The sequence below is a fragment of the Protopterus annectens genome, chromosome 11.part0 (genome assembly GCF_019279795.1).
Source record: "Protopterus annectens isolate FY-2018-M chromosome 11.part0, PAN1.0, whole genome shotgun sequence".
Taxonomy (NCBI): Eukaryota; Metazoa; Chordata; order Ceratodontiformes; family Protopteridae; genus Protopterus; species Protopterus annectens.
The window spans coordinates 1,039,944,855-1,039,962,146 of record NC_056745.1 but is presented as its reverse complement, the minus strand read 5'-3'; the positions used below and the strand labels follow the sequence as shown (position 1 = coordinate 1,039,962,146).

The 17,292-nt window shown below is 41.5% G+C and overlaps 1 protein-coding gene across 2 annotated transcripts in view; it reads left to right on the top strand.

The window, feature by feature from the left end:
• Window positions 1-17,292, top strand: part of TRMU (tRNA mitochondrial 2-thiouridylase) — a 497,373-nt gene that overhangs the window by 405,957 nt on the left and 74,124 nt on the right. For both annotated transcript variants that reach the window (XM_044088386.1, XM_044088385.1), the window contains one exon: window positions 16,749-16,831. In XM_044088386.1, coding sequence (XP_043944321.1) covers window positions 16,749-16,831 — 83 coding nt within the window. The remainder of the gene's footprint in view (window positions 1-16,748; window positions 16,832-17,292) is intronic.

Below are 17,292 nucleotides of genomic sequence, written 5' to 3'. Positions count from 1 at the left end.
CTCACACACACTAACCCCCCCCCAGACTAACACACACACACACTTGCCATTCGCAGGATTCAAACCCCTACCTAACTATATTATGACACTTGAGACAGACGCATTAGCAGAGTGCGCTATTCGCATTACTGGGAGGTTTCCCTTCTCCTGCTATACTTATAGAGCGCTGACATCATAAAAGGGGAATGTGCATCCTGTAGTCTGTTCTCCTAGTTGCCAAAAGGGACAGTTCTCTCCCACAGACTTACACACACACCAGCCCCACTCACACACACACACACTGAGCATTTGCAGGATTCAAACCCCTACCTAAGTATGTTATGACACTTGTTACGGACGCATTAGCAGAGCGCGCTATTCGCATTACTGGGAAGTTTCTTTTCTCCTGCTGTACTTATAGGGTGCTGACATCATCGGTGTTTAGAAAGGGGACTGTGCATCCTGTGGGAAGGCAGACACCAAGCACACTCTGGCTAAGCTGTCATTCCCTAGGGCAAACAGCCTAGTGTTGACCTCTACACCCATATGTTTAATTGTCAAATGCACATTATTTGTTGCTGATAGACTGTTAGCACATCTTTATTGTCATAGCATTCCCTGTTTGTATGAACAACTTGTGCATCTGTGGAAGATGTTTGCATATGGGAGGGATCCACTATATCACGTATGTCTCTGTAGTCATTTAACTGTGTGCACTGGGCAGACTGCTGTAATGTGGTTGGTTCCTGGAATAACACATAAAAATGCCAGATATGTGTGTCCAACTGCTAAACTGAGATTTGGCCTAAGTGTGTGAGCATGCCCAGTTCAGCCTTCCCATGGCATGTTGTCTGACATATGTCTCATTTATCAAAGTGTGTGAGCATGCCCAGTGTGAGCATTCCATATGTTGGACTCTGCAGCCCACCACATTTGTGGATGAGTGTGAACTTCAACAAATATCACCCGTTTATGGTTGTGTGTTGTGTGTCATGTTGTGTAGTTACTGTACAACTGCTTTGTGTGTGAACACAACAGGATTATACTGTGCCTGCAGTGTTTGCATGGGATACTTTGCATACAGTTGTCAACATCCTTTCACACTGACCTAACACTGTAGTACTGTATAGTGTACTGGTAGTACTTTGACTGTGGTGGACAGTATCCTGGGCTTTAGTGCTATCACTGCTTTACATTTCGATAGTGGGCACAACAGCCTGGTTAGGGGCCAGTTGTGTACATCTGACCATGTTGCATTCTGTTCAGATATGAACTACTTAAACCAGGCTTGTCCAACATTGGTAGTGTATTCCACAACATAGGTGTACATTTGCAAACACTAGCGATGTGCCCTAGTCCATGTCTAATGCTAGTTGGAGAGTGTGTTTGTCCTTCAACACACATTGTAAGTGGAGTTTGCCATGACATATGTCATGGTTAGTATACTGTGCCTCTGTCTACCTGTGACATGACAGTGATACCCAGGATAAAGCTACCATCTCCCGTCCACTCCATTCCTATTGAGGAAGATTGATAAGTGACTCTATGGGTAGCCTGTACTGGGGGTTCACTCATGGGTGGGGGTGGCTTCTGTGTTATGGATCATGCAGTACAGCTTGTCCTATGTAAGTCAGTGCTGGGGTTCAGGTCTCTCATGTGCATAGCTCACTGCCATTCAGATTGTACAAGGTGCAGCATGTTTATTGATACCAGCAACACAGGCAACACATGGCATCTGTGCAAGCTCTTTGATACTCCTGGTGAGGTACTGTTGGGGACTTTACGGTTGATGGAGGTGTCTGCTGAGGTACATCCCACAGGGGCTATTGTAGTCAATTGTACCGCTGATGAAGGATGACTGCAGAGCCACAATGACCTCCTCTTATCTAGATCTGACAACCTTCATGATTAGGTGGGTATATGGTATGTTTCTGTAAACACTACAGCACATGTTTGTCCAATGCAGGATATCTATCACCTTGTGTCCCCAGGTCTCTCATTACATGTTAACTACATAATGGGTTAACACCTATGTGGTAATTGGTGGGCACTTACTGTATATCCACGGGGGTTGACTATACACGTTTCTGCAATTAGCTTGCTGACATGGCTATGGCACCAGTTGTGTGTTTCTATGTGGCCCTTTTGTGGGATGCTTGTGTCAGCTGGTGGATCATATGTGGTGAGCAGTTTGTAGTCCTCTGCAAACATGTTCGGACACAGTCCTTCCATGTTTGCCTGTACCTATGGGACATATATACCAGACGAGGGAGATCCCAGGACCAAGCCTTGTGGGATGCCAGTTATATCTGGTTTGTAGTCTGACATGGCTGCAGCATGTCTGACCATATCTGTTCTGTCCTTGGTCTGGTTTGCAACCCCTCTACTGACATAGGGGCTTATATTTAAGCTGGTGAGCTTATCTATAATGAACATGTAGGGTATTGTATAGAAGCCTTTGCAAGGTCCAGCTACGCTGTGTGGACCACATTGCCCTCATCAGTGACCTTAATGACTGTTTCAATTGAGTCAAACATGTTTAGGGGCAGGATCTGCACTTAAGAAAGCCACACTGGGTGGGGTCTGGTGTCAGTAGGTCCCCAATATCTTTATGTCTGTGGTACATGCTGATCCTTTCCATAGCTGTGCAGACCGAGCTTCTCAGGATTCTGGGGTAGTAGTTTTCAGTATCCATTCAGGCAACACCTTTGTTGAGAAGGACCACTGTTGTTGTACACTGCTCTTTGGGTACATATTCTGTGGTAAGGCTGACATTGAGCAGTAGTGTGGTTTGGCATTCCATTCATCTTGGAGTCCATGTTGCACTAAGCCCAGGACACCATCTCATACCATTGCTGCTGTGTGTTTTGCTTTGTAGATGTTGGCTGTTACCTCAGCATCTGCAATGTCAGGGGCCAGCAGTCTGCTGGGATAGATATTCTGCATTTGGTGGTTTGCACTGCACCTGTCAGGATGTATGTTGGCAATATGTGTGTGTGTTTGTGATATTTGTGTGATTCAGAGCATATCTGTGAATTCCCAACATGGTTCCTACCATCAGTTGTGAAAGCCTTGGGATTATCCTTAGTGTCCTGTACAATTTGTATCTTCATAGGTTCATAGGTTCATACTAGGCTATCCACCCTAGGGCATTTGTTAGCCTAGCCAGAGTGTGTGTGGCTTTTGCCACCCCTTGCTATGTGAATATTATGGCCATTTATGATTTGCTTTGCTGTGCCTCTGGACATGACACAGTGAAGACCTCCAGTGTAACTCTACAATCATCCATCCACTTGGCAAGATTCCTGTTGAAGAGTGTCAGTGAGGGGCTCTGCCTAACATGGAGTGGGATTCTGGTCCAGGGTGTGGGGAGCCTCTGGATTATGTATCTGTCCCACCAGCACATCCTATTTCATTATTTGTTGAGGTTGACATCTCTCACTCTCACAGCTCTGATGGATTTGAGTTTTCTGGGGTGGAGCATGTCCATTACTCCTGTGTTGGGCATGGCCTTCTACAACAGGCATGCAATGCCTCTGTGTAGGCAGTATGTGACTGCATTCAGCTGGGGTGTCTACAGCCAGGCAGCATATGACATATATTTGAGACCCTTTATCCTCTTGGTGAGGTACCTTTGAGGTCTTTCTAACTGCTGCAGGTGTCAGGTAAGGTACATCCCATATGAGGCATTGTACTAGATTATGGGTGTGATTAGAGAACAGTATAGGGGCACAATGACCTCTGCTGACGTAGATGTGAATCCTTTCCTGATACGGTATCAAATGTAGACAGTCTTCCTACCCACATTGGCAATGTGGGTGTCACATAACAGGTTACTGTCCACTTGTGTCCCTAGGTCCCTGGTTACTCCTTCCATACATAATGGTTTACCACCTATGTGGTAATTTGTGGTACCTTGTTTGGTATTTGGTGGGACATTCATACTATCCAGTGTGTGAGAGTGTGGTCTGTAGCATGCTACAGACTGTACAGCAGTCTTGCCTACAGTTAGTTGCACATGGGTGGACTCCAATGCCTTGTGCATTGTCAGTTACCTGGACGTATGGGTGTCTGTGCTGAATATGGATACTCACCCTCCTTTTATGTTTTGTTCCAGGTTTTGGGGCCATGACACATGATACGTGGTATAACCTGGTAGTGCTGGTGTGCTGTCAGGAGGCTTGCAGCAGGTTTCTGTCACTGCACAGACATCGATGTTCTCCATACTGGGGATGGCCTTGGGAGCATGCATATTGGAGTTTACACATCTGGCATTGGTCAGCATTACCCTTATGTTTCTTTCCACTTATGTTTTCTAGGGTGGTGGGTCAGTCTTTTCAGCCTTGCCTACAAAAGGCTCTATGGAGGTGGCAAAGGCCTTATCCAATATTCAGATGCCCAGGGGTAACAGGTGCAAGCCATCCCAAGAACAGCTGCGTGGCTTGTCAAGCATGACATCCCAAGCAGACAGAAATTGGATCCCCTTGGAATGACACCAGTAAGTGTGCCACTTGCTATGACTGATCATTCCGTGTTTGTACTGTGGCATTATTCTTGGTAAGGGTAGGATGCTGCAAACGGTGAGTGTCATATCGGCCTGGACTACATAATCAGAGAGCTCATCTATGTCTCTTTTCATATAGTCTAGGGAGGTACATCTCAGGTCATTCACACCAGCATGGACTATGACTGCACCATATTTCTACTTGCTTTGGAGTGACCTGCATACTTCTGTTATGTGGCGTATTGTGGCAGCCTACAGGCAGCTTACTGTACCCTTTCCCTTGTTCAGTCTGGTGTGCGGGACAGCAGTGTGTCTGACTATGGAGTCACCTATTACAACTGTATCAGGCATGTTGTTTCTCCTTCTGGCCTGTGACTGTTTGGCACACCAGCTTTGTGTACTATGTGTTGCATGTGCTATGTTTGGAGGTTGTTTGATTGGGTGTCTGCTTTAGAGGCCTCTGTTGGTGTGCTGTGTTTGTAATTTGTGCCTCTGGGAATGTTTTTCTGTGTTTATGTGTTTGGTTTGCAGTTGTGATAGGTCTATGTGGGACTGTGTTTGTGGTGTGTGTGGTTACCTTCTCCTCCTGACTAGTTTTGGGAGTACTGAGTTGAGGGAGCTCAGCCTCCAGTTTGGATAGATGGTTGCATCTCTCACATATATTTGTATTTCTTGGGTGGAGTTGGGGGTTGTCTGTGTACTTGGGGCAGGTGTAACATTGCCTCAGGATTCACAGATTCAACTTGTTGTGGCTGGCCTTAGTGGATTGTATGTGTGGACCGATTTTATTGCCATAGTACTGATCAGTGATTACTTCATTGTTTATGTTTGCTCTATCATGTAGTAGCTTCCTCATTCTCTTGCATGGTTTGGTTATGGCTGGTGTCCACCATGCCAGATTCCTGCCTGTATGGCATTGTGTCTTGTTTTAATTTAGGATTGCATAATCCAAGCATTCCTGGCAGTGTTCATGGAATGGCTGTATTACAGGTTCAGAGGTGTGGCCCATATTTTGCACCTGCACAGGACCTTTAATGGATTCCACATCAGTTTGGTGGAGTGCAAATATTGCTTAACACATGTTTTCCACTGTGGTTTTCTGGCCAGGGACTGTGGTCAGGATTTGTATATCCAGTGTGATTACTCTATGGTCTGGTTTTACCAGTGAGCAATACACTTCTCATCTTGCCATCCATTACCCATGTTGCTGATTATCACATCCAGTATGCTTACCCCTCTTGTGGGAGTGGTACGTTGTTCCTGGGCCTTTTGGTTTATGGATTCTATGAACTTTTGTCCTACACTGTTGGAGCTAGTATAATGCTCCCAGTCTATGTCTGGGTATTTTCAGTCACCCAATATAATGTGGTTTGGAGGACTTGATATATTCATGTATTCCAGCATAGGCCAGGTGCAGTTCCTGGTGTTGGGACAGTAGTCTGTAGCAGGCTATAAACTGGGGGGCTGTTTTAGCCACTGTTACTTGACCATGGCTAGTCCATGCTGCTTTTGTTGTGGTACCAACATGGGGTGTGGTTATCCTTGACAATTCTTGCTAGTCACCCTCCTTTTGTAGCTTGTTCCATGTTTTGAGGCTGTACAGCACAGTATGAGGTGTAACCTGGTAGTGTTAGGGTGCTGTTGTGAGCCTTGGCTCAGTTTTCTGTTACAGCGCAGATATCACCATTCTCCATACTGGGTGAGTTTAGACTGCATGCATCTTGCTGTTTCGACTTATCCCTTATCTTATTCTTATCCCTTCTGATACCTATGGAGATAGGTTTGTGTTTTGAGCCTTACCTATTCAGGGCACACTGTGGGTAACAACAGCCTTTGCCAGTATCCATACGGCCTGCACTGATAGGTGCATGCCAGTCCTAGCAGCTGGTGCATCATGTCATGCTCAGCATGTCATCCCAGACTGGCACACATTTGACTAACTGCTATACTTCCGTCAATTATTGCACTTGATCATCTCATTGTCATGTTGTGGCATGATGCTTGGTGAGGGTAGGATGTTAGTCAGGGTCCTCAGGTGTGCATATAGTACATGGTGTTACATTACTTAACACATAGCATTCATGCCTCAGGTGGTGCTTCAGGGCTGCCTCTGTCGGATGCGCATATTACACTTCCCTGTACATGTTTGAGAGCAGGTTGTGTCATGTTAGGCATCCCTGTTACTATATGAGTGAGTCAGAGAGGGGTATCATTCCCAGGGTTCCTACTGAGCCAGTGTATGTGCTATGCGTTGCCTCTTTGCCAAGGCCAGGGCATACTGGGCACACCTCCTTCTGCCTACTGGGGCAGGCTCAGTTTGTTCCTCCTCCGAGTCACGCTCTGCCTATGATGGCCTTGGCAATGGTGGGGGGCTGTTTGGCCCGGCCCTATGCTGGTCCTGCTGCAGCTGTTTTCGCAAGATCATATTATGTAGCATAGCACATACCATGACAATTTGGGTACATGTAGTTGGTGTGTACTGCAAGGCTCCACCAGATGTGTCCAGACACCGGAACCGTGACTTGAGCAGCCCAAACACATGCTCTATTACATTACGTGTTTGTGCGTGTGCCTCATTATGGCGTTCCTGTTCAGGTGTGTGTGCGTTTCTGATGGGTGTCATCAGCCACGGCTCCAGTGCATAACCTGCATCCCCCACTAGGTGTCCATGCGGGATATCCCCATTGGCAAATGTCTGGTACATCTGTGTCAAATGCCAGATGTGGGAATCATAGTAGCTCCCAGGACAGCCAGTACACACATTCATTATTATGCCCTGGGCATCACACATGATCTGGCAGTTGATGGAGGGGAAGCCCTTGCGGTTGATGTATGCCCTACCCCGCTCACCTTCTGGTGCTTTGATGCGTATGTGCGTGCAGTCTATTGCACCCACTACCTCAGGGTATTCCGCTATTTGCTGGAAGAGACGCATATTGCTGGCCAATACCTCACGGGCATTGGGGAAATATACATGATCACCGACATGTGCTGACATGGCATCCAGGAACTGGTGCATTACCCTGGAGGCTGATGCCTGTGATATCCCCATCATATCACCAGTTGGTCTCTGGAAGGTACCTGTTGCTAGTATTCTTAGGCCAACACATACCTTGGTTTCCACTGGGATGGGTTCCCCTCTGTTGGTTCTGTGTGTGAGGCATGGCCTGCACAGTTCCACTATTTGCTGCAGGAGGTCTCTGTCCACTCTATAGAGCTCTACTATCTCCAGCTCATGTAACCCGTGGTAGGTGACCCTGGGCCTGTACACTCTTCTCCGTCTCCTCACTGTGGGTTGTCCGGCACCATCTGCATTGTCACCACCCTCAGCAAGTCGCCTATGTCTCATTATGACAGCTATGGCAGCCCCTAACATTTCTGCTCTGAGTTCAGCTTTTTCAGTTTTCACTTCTGATAACTTAACTCCTGTCTTGCAGTGTCTCTTGAGAGAAACATCCTGCACTGCTGTTTGCAGAGTTTTAAGTGCTGGGCTGGGCTACTATTCTGCCTGTGTAATTGCCTGCATCTAATTGTTTTCACCTGCTAGCTCCAGCAGTATTCCCTGCTAGCTTCCTACTAAATCTGTTGCTTCCTTTTTCCTTTCTGTTTCCTCAGGGTGGAGCCGTGTGTAAACCAGCAGAAACACGCTCACAGTGGCTTACACGCGTGCACACATACTTACACGGTTCAGAATCTGCTTATTCGGATTAAAACACGTGCACGCCCGTGGAAACAGTGTTAAACATCTCCCAACACGCTCCCACATGCTCAGTCTGTCTTACACGCGTGCATACTGTCTTACTCGCTCTTCATGGCGCGCACACGTGCCCATGCACGCCCAGCAAGAAACTTTGGTCTAGGCAACAGTGTACACCTTCCATTTCTTGACTTTCTCATGCTTATTTAGTGGCACACCTCTTTCCATGATATCTGTCTGACATCTGTCATGTAACTCTGACCTCCAATGAACTCCATTTCTTTCTACAATTCCCCCCTGTGATGTCACCTATCTCCTACTTTGTTCCTCCCCCTTCTGTAACTCTTACACTACTCAGACTGTGCTCATTTGCTATGTGACAGTGGAATTCAGTATCCTAACACTCATTTGCATCGGATTGCCTACTAATGCTTAGTTACATGTCTTAGACTCAGCTTCCCCCCTTAGCAACCACTACACGGTGGCCATGTTGGTTTTGGTCTGCTGGTCCCTTCATTGACATTCCATGTATTGCATAAAACCCACATTTGTGGGTTTATAACCTTCGTTTTTATGTTCTATACAGCGCAGCCCATTTGTGCGGGGCTGCGCTGGGTTTAAACATCGGCAATCGCCGAAAAAAAAATTATATTTTTAATGTATTTGCATCAGGTTACTTTGCCAATGGCCACATATTTGGCCATTGGCATGCTGCCTGACACATATGCACCCTTTATTTGGAGCTGACATGGCTCCATTGCAGTTTTTGCAGAAACGTACTCAGTTGTCAACTGAGTACATTTCTGCAGCTAAAAACGGCTCTTACACGGGCTGTTCTGGGCTTCCTGGATCGCTAATCATCCTCATTTGCATGCTATTCGGCTGCAAGTGAGGTGATTAGCTTATCCACGCCCAGTCTGTGTAAGAGCCGTTTTAGCTTGTCTCTTACACGGACTTTGGGCTGTTCCTGGATCGCGAAGGCTGCATGGAGTCTTACACTACTCTTAGACTCCGTGCAAGCCTTCGTGAATCCGGCCCCATGGATTCCTTCACCGACTGTAAACAAAGATTTTTATCTTTTTCTGAGAATACTTGTTTATTAACTTCACTTGAATAATTCCAAAAAGAAACATCTGTTTTGCTAAAATAATTTCTGAGAATTTTATAAATAACAGATGTATGAAGTGTTCTTGGGTGTGCTATTAATAATTGTTGAGATAAAATCCAAGATTTTTAAGTTACTCTTATTGTATGCCTCTAATGAGGGTATAAGCTTAGTATGTATAAAATTCGTACAAGTTTGGATGCCCAGCCAATTGCAATTTTGCAGATTATATCTGCTGATCAAATAGTTTGCAGAACTTATTTTATTAGCTGAGAGAAACTGATTCCAATATAATAGGTCACCCTTCTTAAATTCTAACATTTTCCGAGTATCAAAAGATATCAAACATTCATTTGTGTAGGCAATAGGAAACATAATTATTAATAAATTCTTAATTAATTGATTAGAAAACATAAGCTTTTAAACAACAGTAATATTTGGTTTGTAAGAGGTGTAAGAACAAGTTTTGACCTTTCACTTTGAATGTATATTTTTAAAACCCATATAAAGATGTTTGCATGTATTTGAGTATATGTTTCAAGCTATGTGCTATTACTTTTAAGAAATAAAGTTTCATGCATTGATTTTCAGTATGATGTATGTTGTTGTTGTCTTTCGGCTTTTCCCGGTTAGGGGTCGCCACAGCGGAACTCCGGTCCACTAATGATTGGCAGTTGATTTTCACGAATGCCGAGGTGCCAGCTCAACTTTCAACCTTCAACAAAGGCACACCCATTTCCGCATGTCTTTCGAACGCCCACCCAACAGCGGGGAGGACATGCAGACTCCACACAGAAGGCACTCCCTGCACTCCAGCTGAGAATTGGAATAGAAGAACTTCTTGCTGTGAGGTAACAACGCTACCGCTGCACCACAGCTACAACATTTTCAAGCATGATGTATAAGAAGTATTATTCCAAAGCGACACTATGTTAATAACTGCAAAGTTTAAATAAAAAACAGTATTTGGAAACCCTATACCTCCTTCATCCCAGCTTGTGGTGTGCCAAACAAGAGAAATTCTTGTTTTGAGATACCAAAGGAGGTTGAGTAATACGTTATTAATTTTGACAGGTGGGGGAATTATTAGAGCTTGGCCAGTGAATAAGATTTTAGGTAACAGTATCATTTTGATTAAAGTGAGTCTGTCTTCAGATGTGAAGAAGATTCTGGTCCAGCTGTCAGACTTATAATTGGGTTTATAAGTTGTTGGTAATTAGATGTGAGTGATTTTTTATAATTAGATTTAATAATGATACCTAGATATTTAATATACATGCCCTCCCAATTTATGCCTCTTTTTTTATCTAAGTTTCATAGTAACATTTTTATTCACTAGAAGTGCCTGAGTTTTGTTGTGATTGAATTTTGGACCAGAGATGTTTGCAGTGAAGTCTAGATTATGTAATAGGTGATCTATCGAATTTTCAGTGATAGACACAAATCTTCTTCTTCTTCTTTCGGATGCTCCCGTTAGGGGTCACCCAGCAGATCATCTGTTTCCATTTCTTCCTGTTCTCTGCATCTTGCTCTGTCACACCAACCACCTGCATGTCCTCTCTCACCATATCCATAAACCTTATCTTAGGCCTTCCTCTTTTCCTGTTACCTGGCAGCTTCATCCTTAGCATCTTTTTCCCAATATACTATGCATCCCTCCTCAGCACATGTCCAAACCAACATAATCTTGCCTCTCTGGCTTTGCCTCCAAACCTTCCAACCTGGGCTGACCCTCTAATATACTTATTCCTAATCCTATCCACCCTCGTCACACCCAGTGCAAATCTTAACATCTTTAACTCTGCCACGTCCAGCTCTGACTCCTGCCTTTTTGTCAGTGCCACTGTCTCCAACCCATATAACATAGCTGATCTCACTACCCTCTTGTAGACCTTCCCTTTCACTCTTACTGGTACTCGTCTGTCACAAATCAGTCCTGACACTCTTCTCCACCCACTCCATCCTGCCTGTACTCTCTTCTTCACCTCTCTTTCACAATCACCATTACTTTGAACTGTTGATCCCAAGTATTTAAACTCATCCACCTTCGCCATCTCTACTTCCTGGATCCTCACCATTCCTCTGTCCTCCCTCATATTCACACACATATATTCTGTCTTAGTCCTGCTGACCTTCATTCCTCTTCTCTCTAGAGCATATCTCCACCTCTCCAGGGTCTCCTCCACCTGTTCTCTACTCTCACTACAGATCACAATGTCATCTGCAAACATCATAGTCCACGGGGACTCCTGTCTGATATCGTCTGTCATCCTGTCCATCACCATTGCAAGTAAGAAAGGGCTCAGAGCTGATCCTTGATGTAATCCAACCTCCACCTTAAATGCATCCTTCACTCCCACCGCAGACCTCACTGCTGTCACACTACCCTCGTACATATCCTGTACCACTCTTACATACTTCTCTGACACTCCCGACTTCCTTATACAATACCACAACTCCTCTCTAGGCACCCTGTCATATGCTTTCTGTAAGTCCACAAAGACACATTGCAACTCCTTCTGACCTTCTCTGTACTTCTCCATCAACACTCTCAGAGAAACATCACATGTGTAGTGCTCTTTCGTGGCATGAAACCATACTGCTGATTACTAATCATCACCTCCCTTCTTAACCTAGCTTCCACTACTCTTTCCATTAACTTCATGCTGTGACTGATCAGTTTAATCCCTCTGTAGTTACTACAGCTCTGCACATCACCCTTATTCTTAAAAATCGGTACCAAAACACTTTTTTCTCCATTCCTCAGGCATCCTCTCACTTTCCAAGATTTCATAAAACAATCTAGTTAAAAACTGCACTGCCATTTCACATAAACACCTCCATGTTTTCACAGGTATGTCATCTGGACCAACAGCCTTTCCATTCTTCATGGCTATCCTTACTTCTTCCTTGCTAATCCACTGCACTTCATGATTCATTATCCACACATCATCCAACCTTCTCTCCCTCTCATTTTCTTCATTCATCAGCCCCTCAAAGTACTATTTCCATCTGCTCAACACACTCTCTGAATAATATCGTGTAATCAATGTTAAGCAAAGAAATTGGCCTGTATGATGTGCAAAGGTTGAGCTCTTTATTTGGTTTTAAGATGGGAGAGATGATAGAATATTTCTGTGAGGGAGGGAGGGATGTTTGCTATAGTTTTAACTTCTTGGAATGTATTGAGTAGGATTTCCAAGATGTTATCAGGTAATAGTTTGTAAACTTCCAGTATGACCATCCAGCCCTGGTGCCTTTTTTTGTCTTAAGATTTTTTTATTTGCTCCTTTAATTCTTTAAAGGAAAAGGGTTTATCTGTGTTATTAATATTGTGTTTGCATAGCTTCTTTTGAATATTATTAGCAAGAATGTTGTCTATACTTTTATCACTTGTAGATGTTATCATTAATATTCTTGTAATGGTTTTTAAAACGTAAGATTTTTTTTAGATCTGTAACTTTGATAGTCGGATTATTTTTAGTGTATATTATTTCTTTTGTATGACTTTTTTCATTTAAGTGTTTAGATCTAATCGCAATCCTGTGCATACTCCTAGGATTAATTGAGTAGGATTATAATCTGATTTTTTCCAGATTTATTGATATTTTATGCTGCATGATTTTCTGATATTCCTTGTTCGGTTTACATGTCATCTAATGCAGATATATCAATTGCTGTAAGTTTTAGTTCATCAATTTCTTTTGTATGTCTACCAGTTTTTTATCCCACTCTTTTCTTTTATTTGTATACCAACTTTTGAGTATACCATGTAAGACTACATTTAAAGTGTCCCATAGGATAATATCTGATACCTCTCCATTATTATTAACATCTAGGTAAGATTTATTTCATCTAGAAACCATTCTTTAAATCTTTGTACTGTTACTAGATAAGCAGGTAGTCTATGGTAGAAGTTTAAGGGGTCAGTATTAAGTGTTACATTGAAGGTGATAGTGCCTGATGTCAGGACTACATTATCAATTTTGACCAGTAAAGAACTGGTTACAAAAACTTTGTCTATGTTGGTCTGCATACCAAATCTGTAAGAGTAGTGAGAATATTTCAGGGAGGATAATATTTTTTATACCATCAGTGTCAATTAGATTTCTTTCTTTTATATAGTTGTTCAAGTGCTTGCCAACAGGGGACCTCTTGAAGGGCTTAGAGCTTGTAGTATCAGTGGAGGAGAAGATACAGTTAAAATCACCTGCTAATGTTTTTTCACAGTTTTAGTCCTAATGCCCGGTATCCAGTAGGTGTTTGCAAAAATGTACATCTATTTACCTAGTTTTAGTATGACTAAAGCAAGCATACCACCATTGCTTGAGTATGAGTCAACTATTTCTGGATTTCTCATTGATTTTCTGTGTAAAATTAGGACACCTCTTCTCTTGTGGCCGTACTTTGAACTTACCAAAATCTTATAATCCTTAAAGAGTAATTTGTTTAGATCTTCTGTTACTAAGTGATATTCCTGAATGAATGAATGCATAATCTGCTTTATGTAGCATTAAATATTTGTTGACACTACTACTTTTCATAGGGTTGTTCAAACCATTGACATTAATAGATATAATGTTAAAGATTATTATTTGATGGAGACTGCTATTATAAGTAAAATTGAAAAGTGCTTTCATTGATTCATTATGACAAATACATTTTTTAAATTGTTATGGACAATTTAAAAACAATAAAACTATATATTTTAACTACCTTCTAAATAGATAAACAAAGTCCAGCTTACTATACCTCTCATAGAAGCCACAAACTAACCCTCTCATGACATCTAGTGGGAATTCCTAGCTACTGCAGGTTAATAGCAATCAAAAGTGAAACTGCATGTACATTAAAACATACGAAAGGACATTTTTGATTTAATATACTATGTATGCATGAACTAAGAACATGAAGCTGTATACGATTTCTTATTTTTTTTTATCTAAACAGACTTAAGATAAATTTATCCTAATAATTATTTGTTGCTATGAGTAAATACAGGACTATAGTGTCATTAAGCAGACAGGAAAAAGATGTTTTTAAAACTGTCACTGTCAGAAACATATTTCTAATTCTTAATTAAATATAAATGTAATTCAGATTAAATAAATCACTAAATACAAGAAAACATATGCTTATAAGACTTTTTAGATAAAAATAATTGCTAAATGAATGAAAACACAGTTCAAATGATCATTCTTGATTTGGATTGGCTGTTAGAGTTCAGGTTCAAAAGTCATGCCTGCTTCTTGAAAGACAGCACAGATTGCTTCTCATGAGTCTGGGAGCTAACTGAAGCCTTTAGAAGCTCAAGCCTGTCACAAAAGTTGTCAACATTTCATCAAAAAGTTAAGTAGGCAGGAATTTTCTAGTGAAGTGAAGCTTTTAAGCATAACTTGTAAAATGATGAATATTTAAAATAAAGGGTCCAAATTACCAACCATACACAGCTGCAAGATATATTAGCTAAATGGAACACATTACAGAAGTTCAGTTAAGTAGTAAATGTATGTATAATAATAAAATGTCACCACTTTCATTTTAAATACTTAAAAGTAACACAGTAAGCATTTCTCTCTCCTGCATTGATTAAATACTATGAGACCAAAACAGAAAGGGCAGGCACATACGTGAAGAAATAAGTATAGGATATAAAATAAATGTATATAAATATATGAAATGAGTGATTTTATCCAGTTTTACTAGTGCTATGCCATGTATATAAAGAGATATAAGTATAAAATAGTTTGCAGTTGGATAAGAGTTTGATTTACTTGAATTTTGAGTACTATATATTGTTTATAAAGTTAGCACTGTTGTTTTAAAGATAATAGGAGAGAAAAGAAAAGCTACATTATCTTCTGTGTATGGTTCCACATTATTTAGACGGGAGAAAACAAAAATTTCCATGAAATGTGAAGTTATGTATAATCATTTGTCTCTGGGTTTCTCTTTTTTTCTTTAGTAGTCTACTCATTTTTTTGAAGTTTGTCTTTTTGAGTTCTTTGAAGAATCCATGGGTTCAAGTTAATTTTAAAGGTTCTTTTTTTGACAAATGTGGATGCTTCTTCAAGAGAGTCAAAAGTTTTCTTTCATTCTGGCAGGGACAGTCTTATTCTTTCTGGGAATATGAATTGTGCTTTGATTCCTTCCTTTTTTAATGATTTAATAGAGGGGCACATGCTGTTATTTGGACATTACAATGGGTGAAAAGTTGTTGTCAAACCTGATAGTTTGGTCACCAATTTTAATGGAGTAAGGGACCAGGCAGTTCTTAAAACAAGGTCTTTGTCTTGAGTGGAGATACATTTTACAATAATAGACCTTCGTTGGCTGTTTTTACTGGATACAGAAGTTGTAGTCAAAGATCTGTGTGCCCTTTCTGCCCTGAAGGATAATGATTCGGGTAGGTTTAGGATTTTAGGAATCCAAGAAGTCAGGAAATTAATTATATTGTCCCCCTTCATCTACTCCAGGATGGCCATAGATTCTTATGTTGTTTCTCCTGGTTCCATTCTCAATGTCGTCTATCTTTTCAATGAGTCTTGTGTTTTCTTGGAAAAGAAAGTCTACATTTTTTCTCTGTCTGTTAACCTGTAGTCTATATCTGTTACTGAATCTTCCAAAGCAGCAATCTGGGCAATTTGTTGTTTAAGGACTTCATATAATAAGGTTATTTGTTTGGTGGTATCTTCTTTTATATTGTCCACTTTTAAGTTTAATTTGTCTATTTTACCCACCAAGTCTTGAACTGTAGTAAGGATTGACTGTATTTCTTTCTTCAGTGGAGTTTCTTGCTGAGAAAAATTGGAGCTGTTCATCTTCGTTTGTGAATGTGATTTCACCGTTCCTTCTATTTGAAAGTTTGACAGGAAAATATGAAAACTGTACCTTAAAAGTTACACCAACTTGCAGCTTATGACTTGCAGAATCTGATTTTAGTAGTTTCAGGTATTTGTTGATGAAGTTAAATATCAAATCCTGTCAGGAAAAAGTAAAGATTGTAGAGCTGTTTTTGGCTTGCCATCCAAGCCACACCCCTCATATGCTCAAATTTCCATTGGTGGGTGAAAAAGGGGCACATCTTGGCAGCAAGCCTTGACTGGAGATATTTGACTATGAAGGAAATGTTTGCATGCAAGGGGACCAGCTGTGGGAGTGTAGAGTTTTGCCACTTGTGTAAGCAAAGTCCCCTCAATGTGCCCATTAAATAACCATGTATGGAACACTCACTGGGACACATGAGAGGGAATGGTAGGAGCAAAATAAAACAAAGCTGTGTTGTATACTTCTTAAAAGGTCAGGATGTAGTTTTTTGTAGAAGTTTTAATAGAGTTTTTATGCACTGTATGTAACCAGAATGTGTGACGAAATACAGCAGTAACAACCACATGCTGTATATATTAAATCACAAATGAACAGATGCATTAGCAGCTTTAAAAATATTTTACTACTTTCCACAGTATCGTGCACTTTAACTTTAAACCAAGATGGCTCTGTTTGGGTGAGACTTGCCACACCAGTTAGAGCGCCAACACCAGGACAGGTGAGTACTGTCACAGTTTTACTCAGTCCCACTTTTAGGAGATGTTAGGATGTGTGTTAATATTAATCTACATTTGTTGAATATCCCTACACCCCAAAAAGATGACATTACCAACTATTGTGGGGGGGAACCTTTTTGGCTGTATTTTTGACTGTGGCTTTCTTGTTAAGTTGTGTTTCACTTGCAGCATTATGTTATTTTCTTTACCTTCATGATATTCTTGTCTGTTTCAGTACATTATCAGTAGAGACCTAACAAAGTTATAAGTTTGCGTATCCATTTTTATTGTAGCTAACAGAAGTGTTATAACATAATTTCTCTTTAAAGCTCCTGTATATTTGTTTTCCTGCTGTGCTGATAACCCATCAATATCCAAGGTATAATTTGTAATCTGGCAAAGCCACTTAACAGTGATGGCTGTTTGAACTATTCTGTCATCTGATGCTACAGTTAGCCAACAA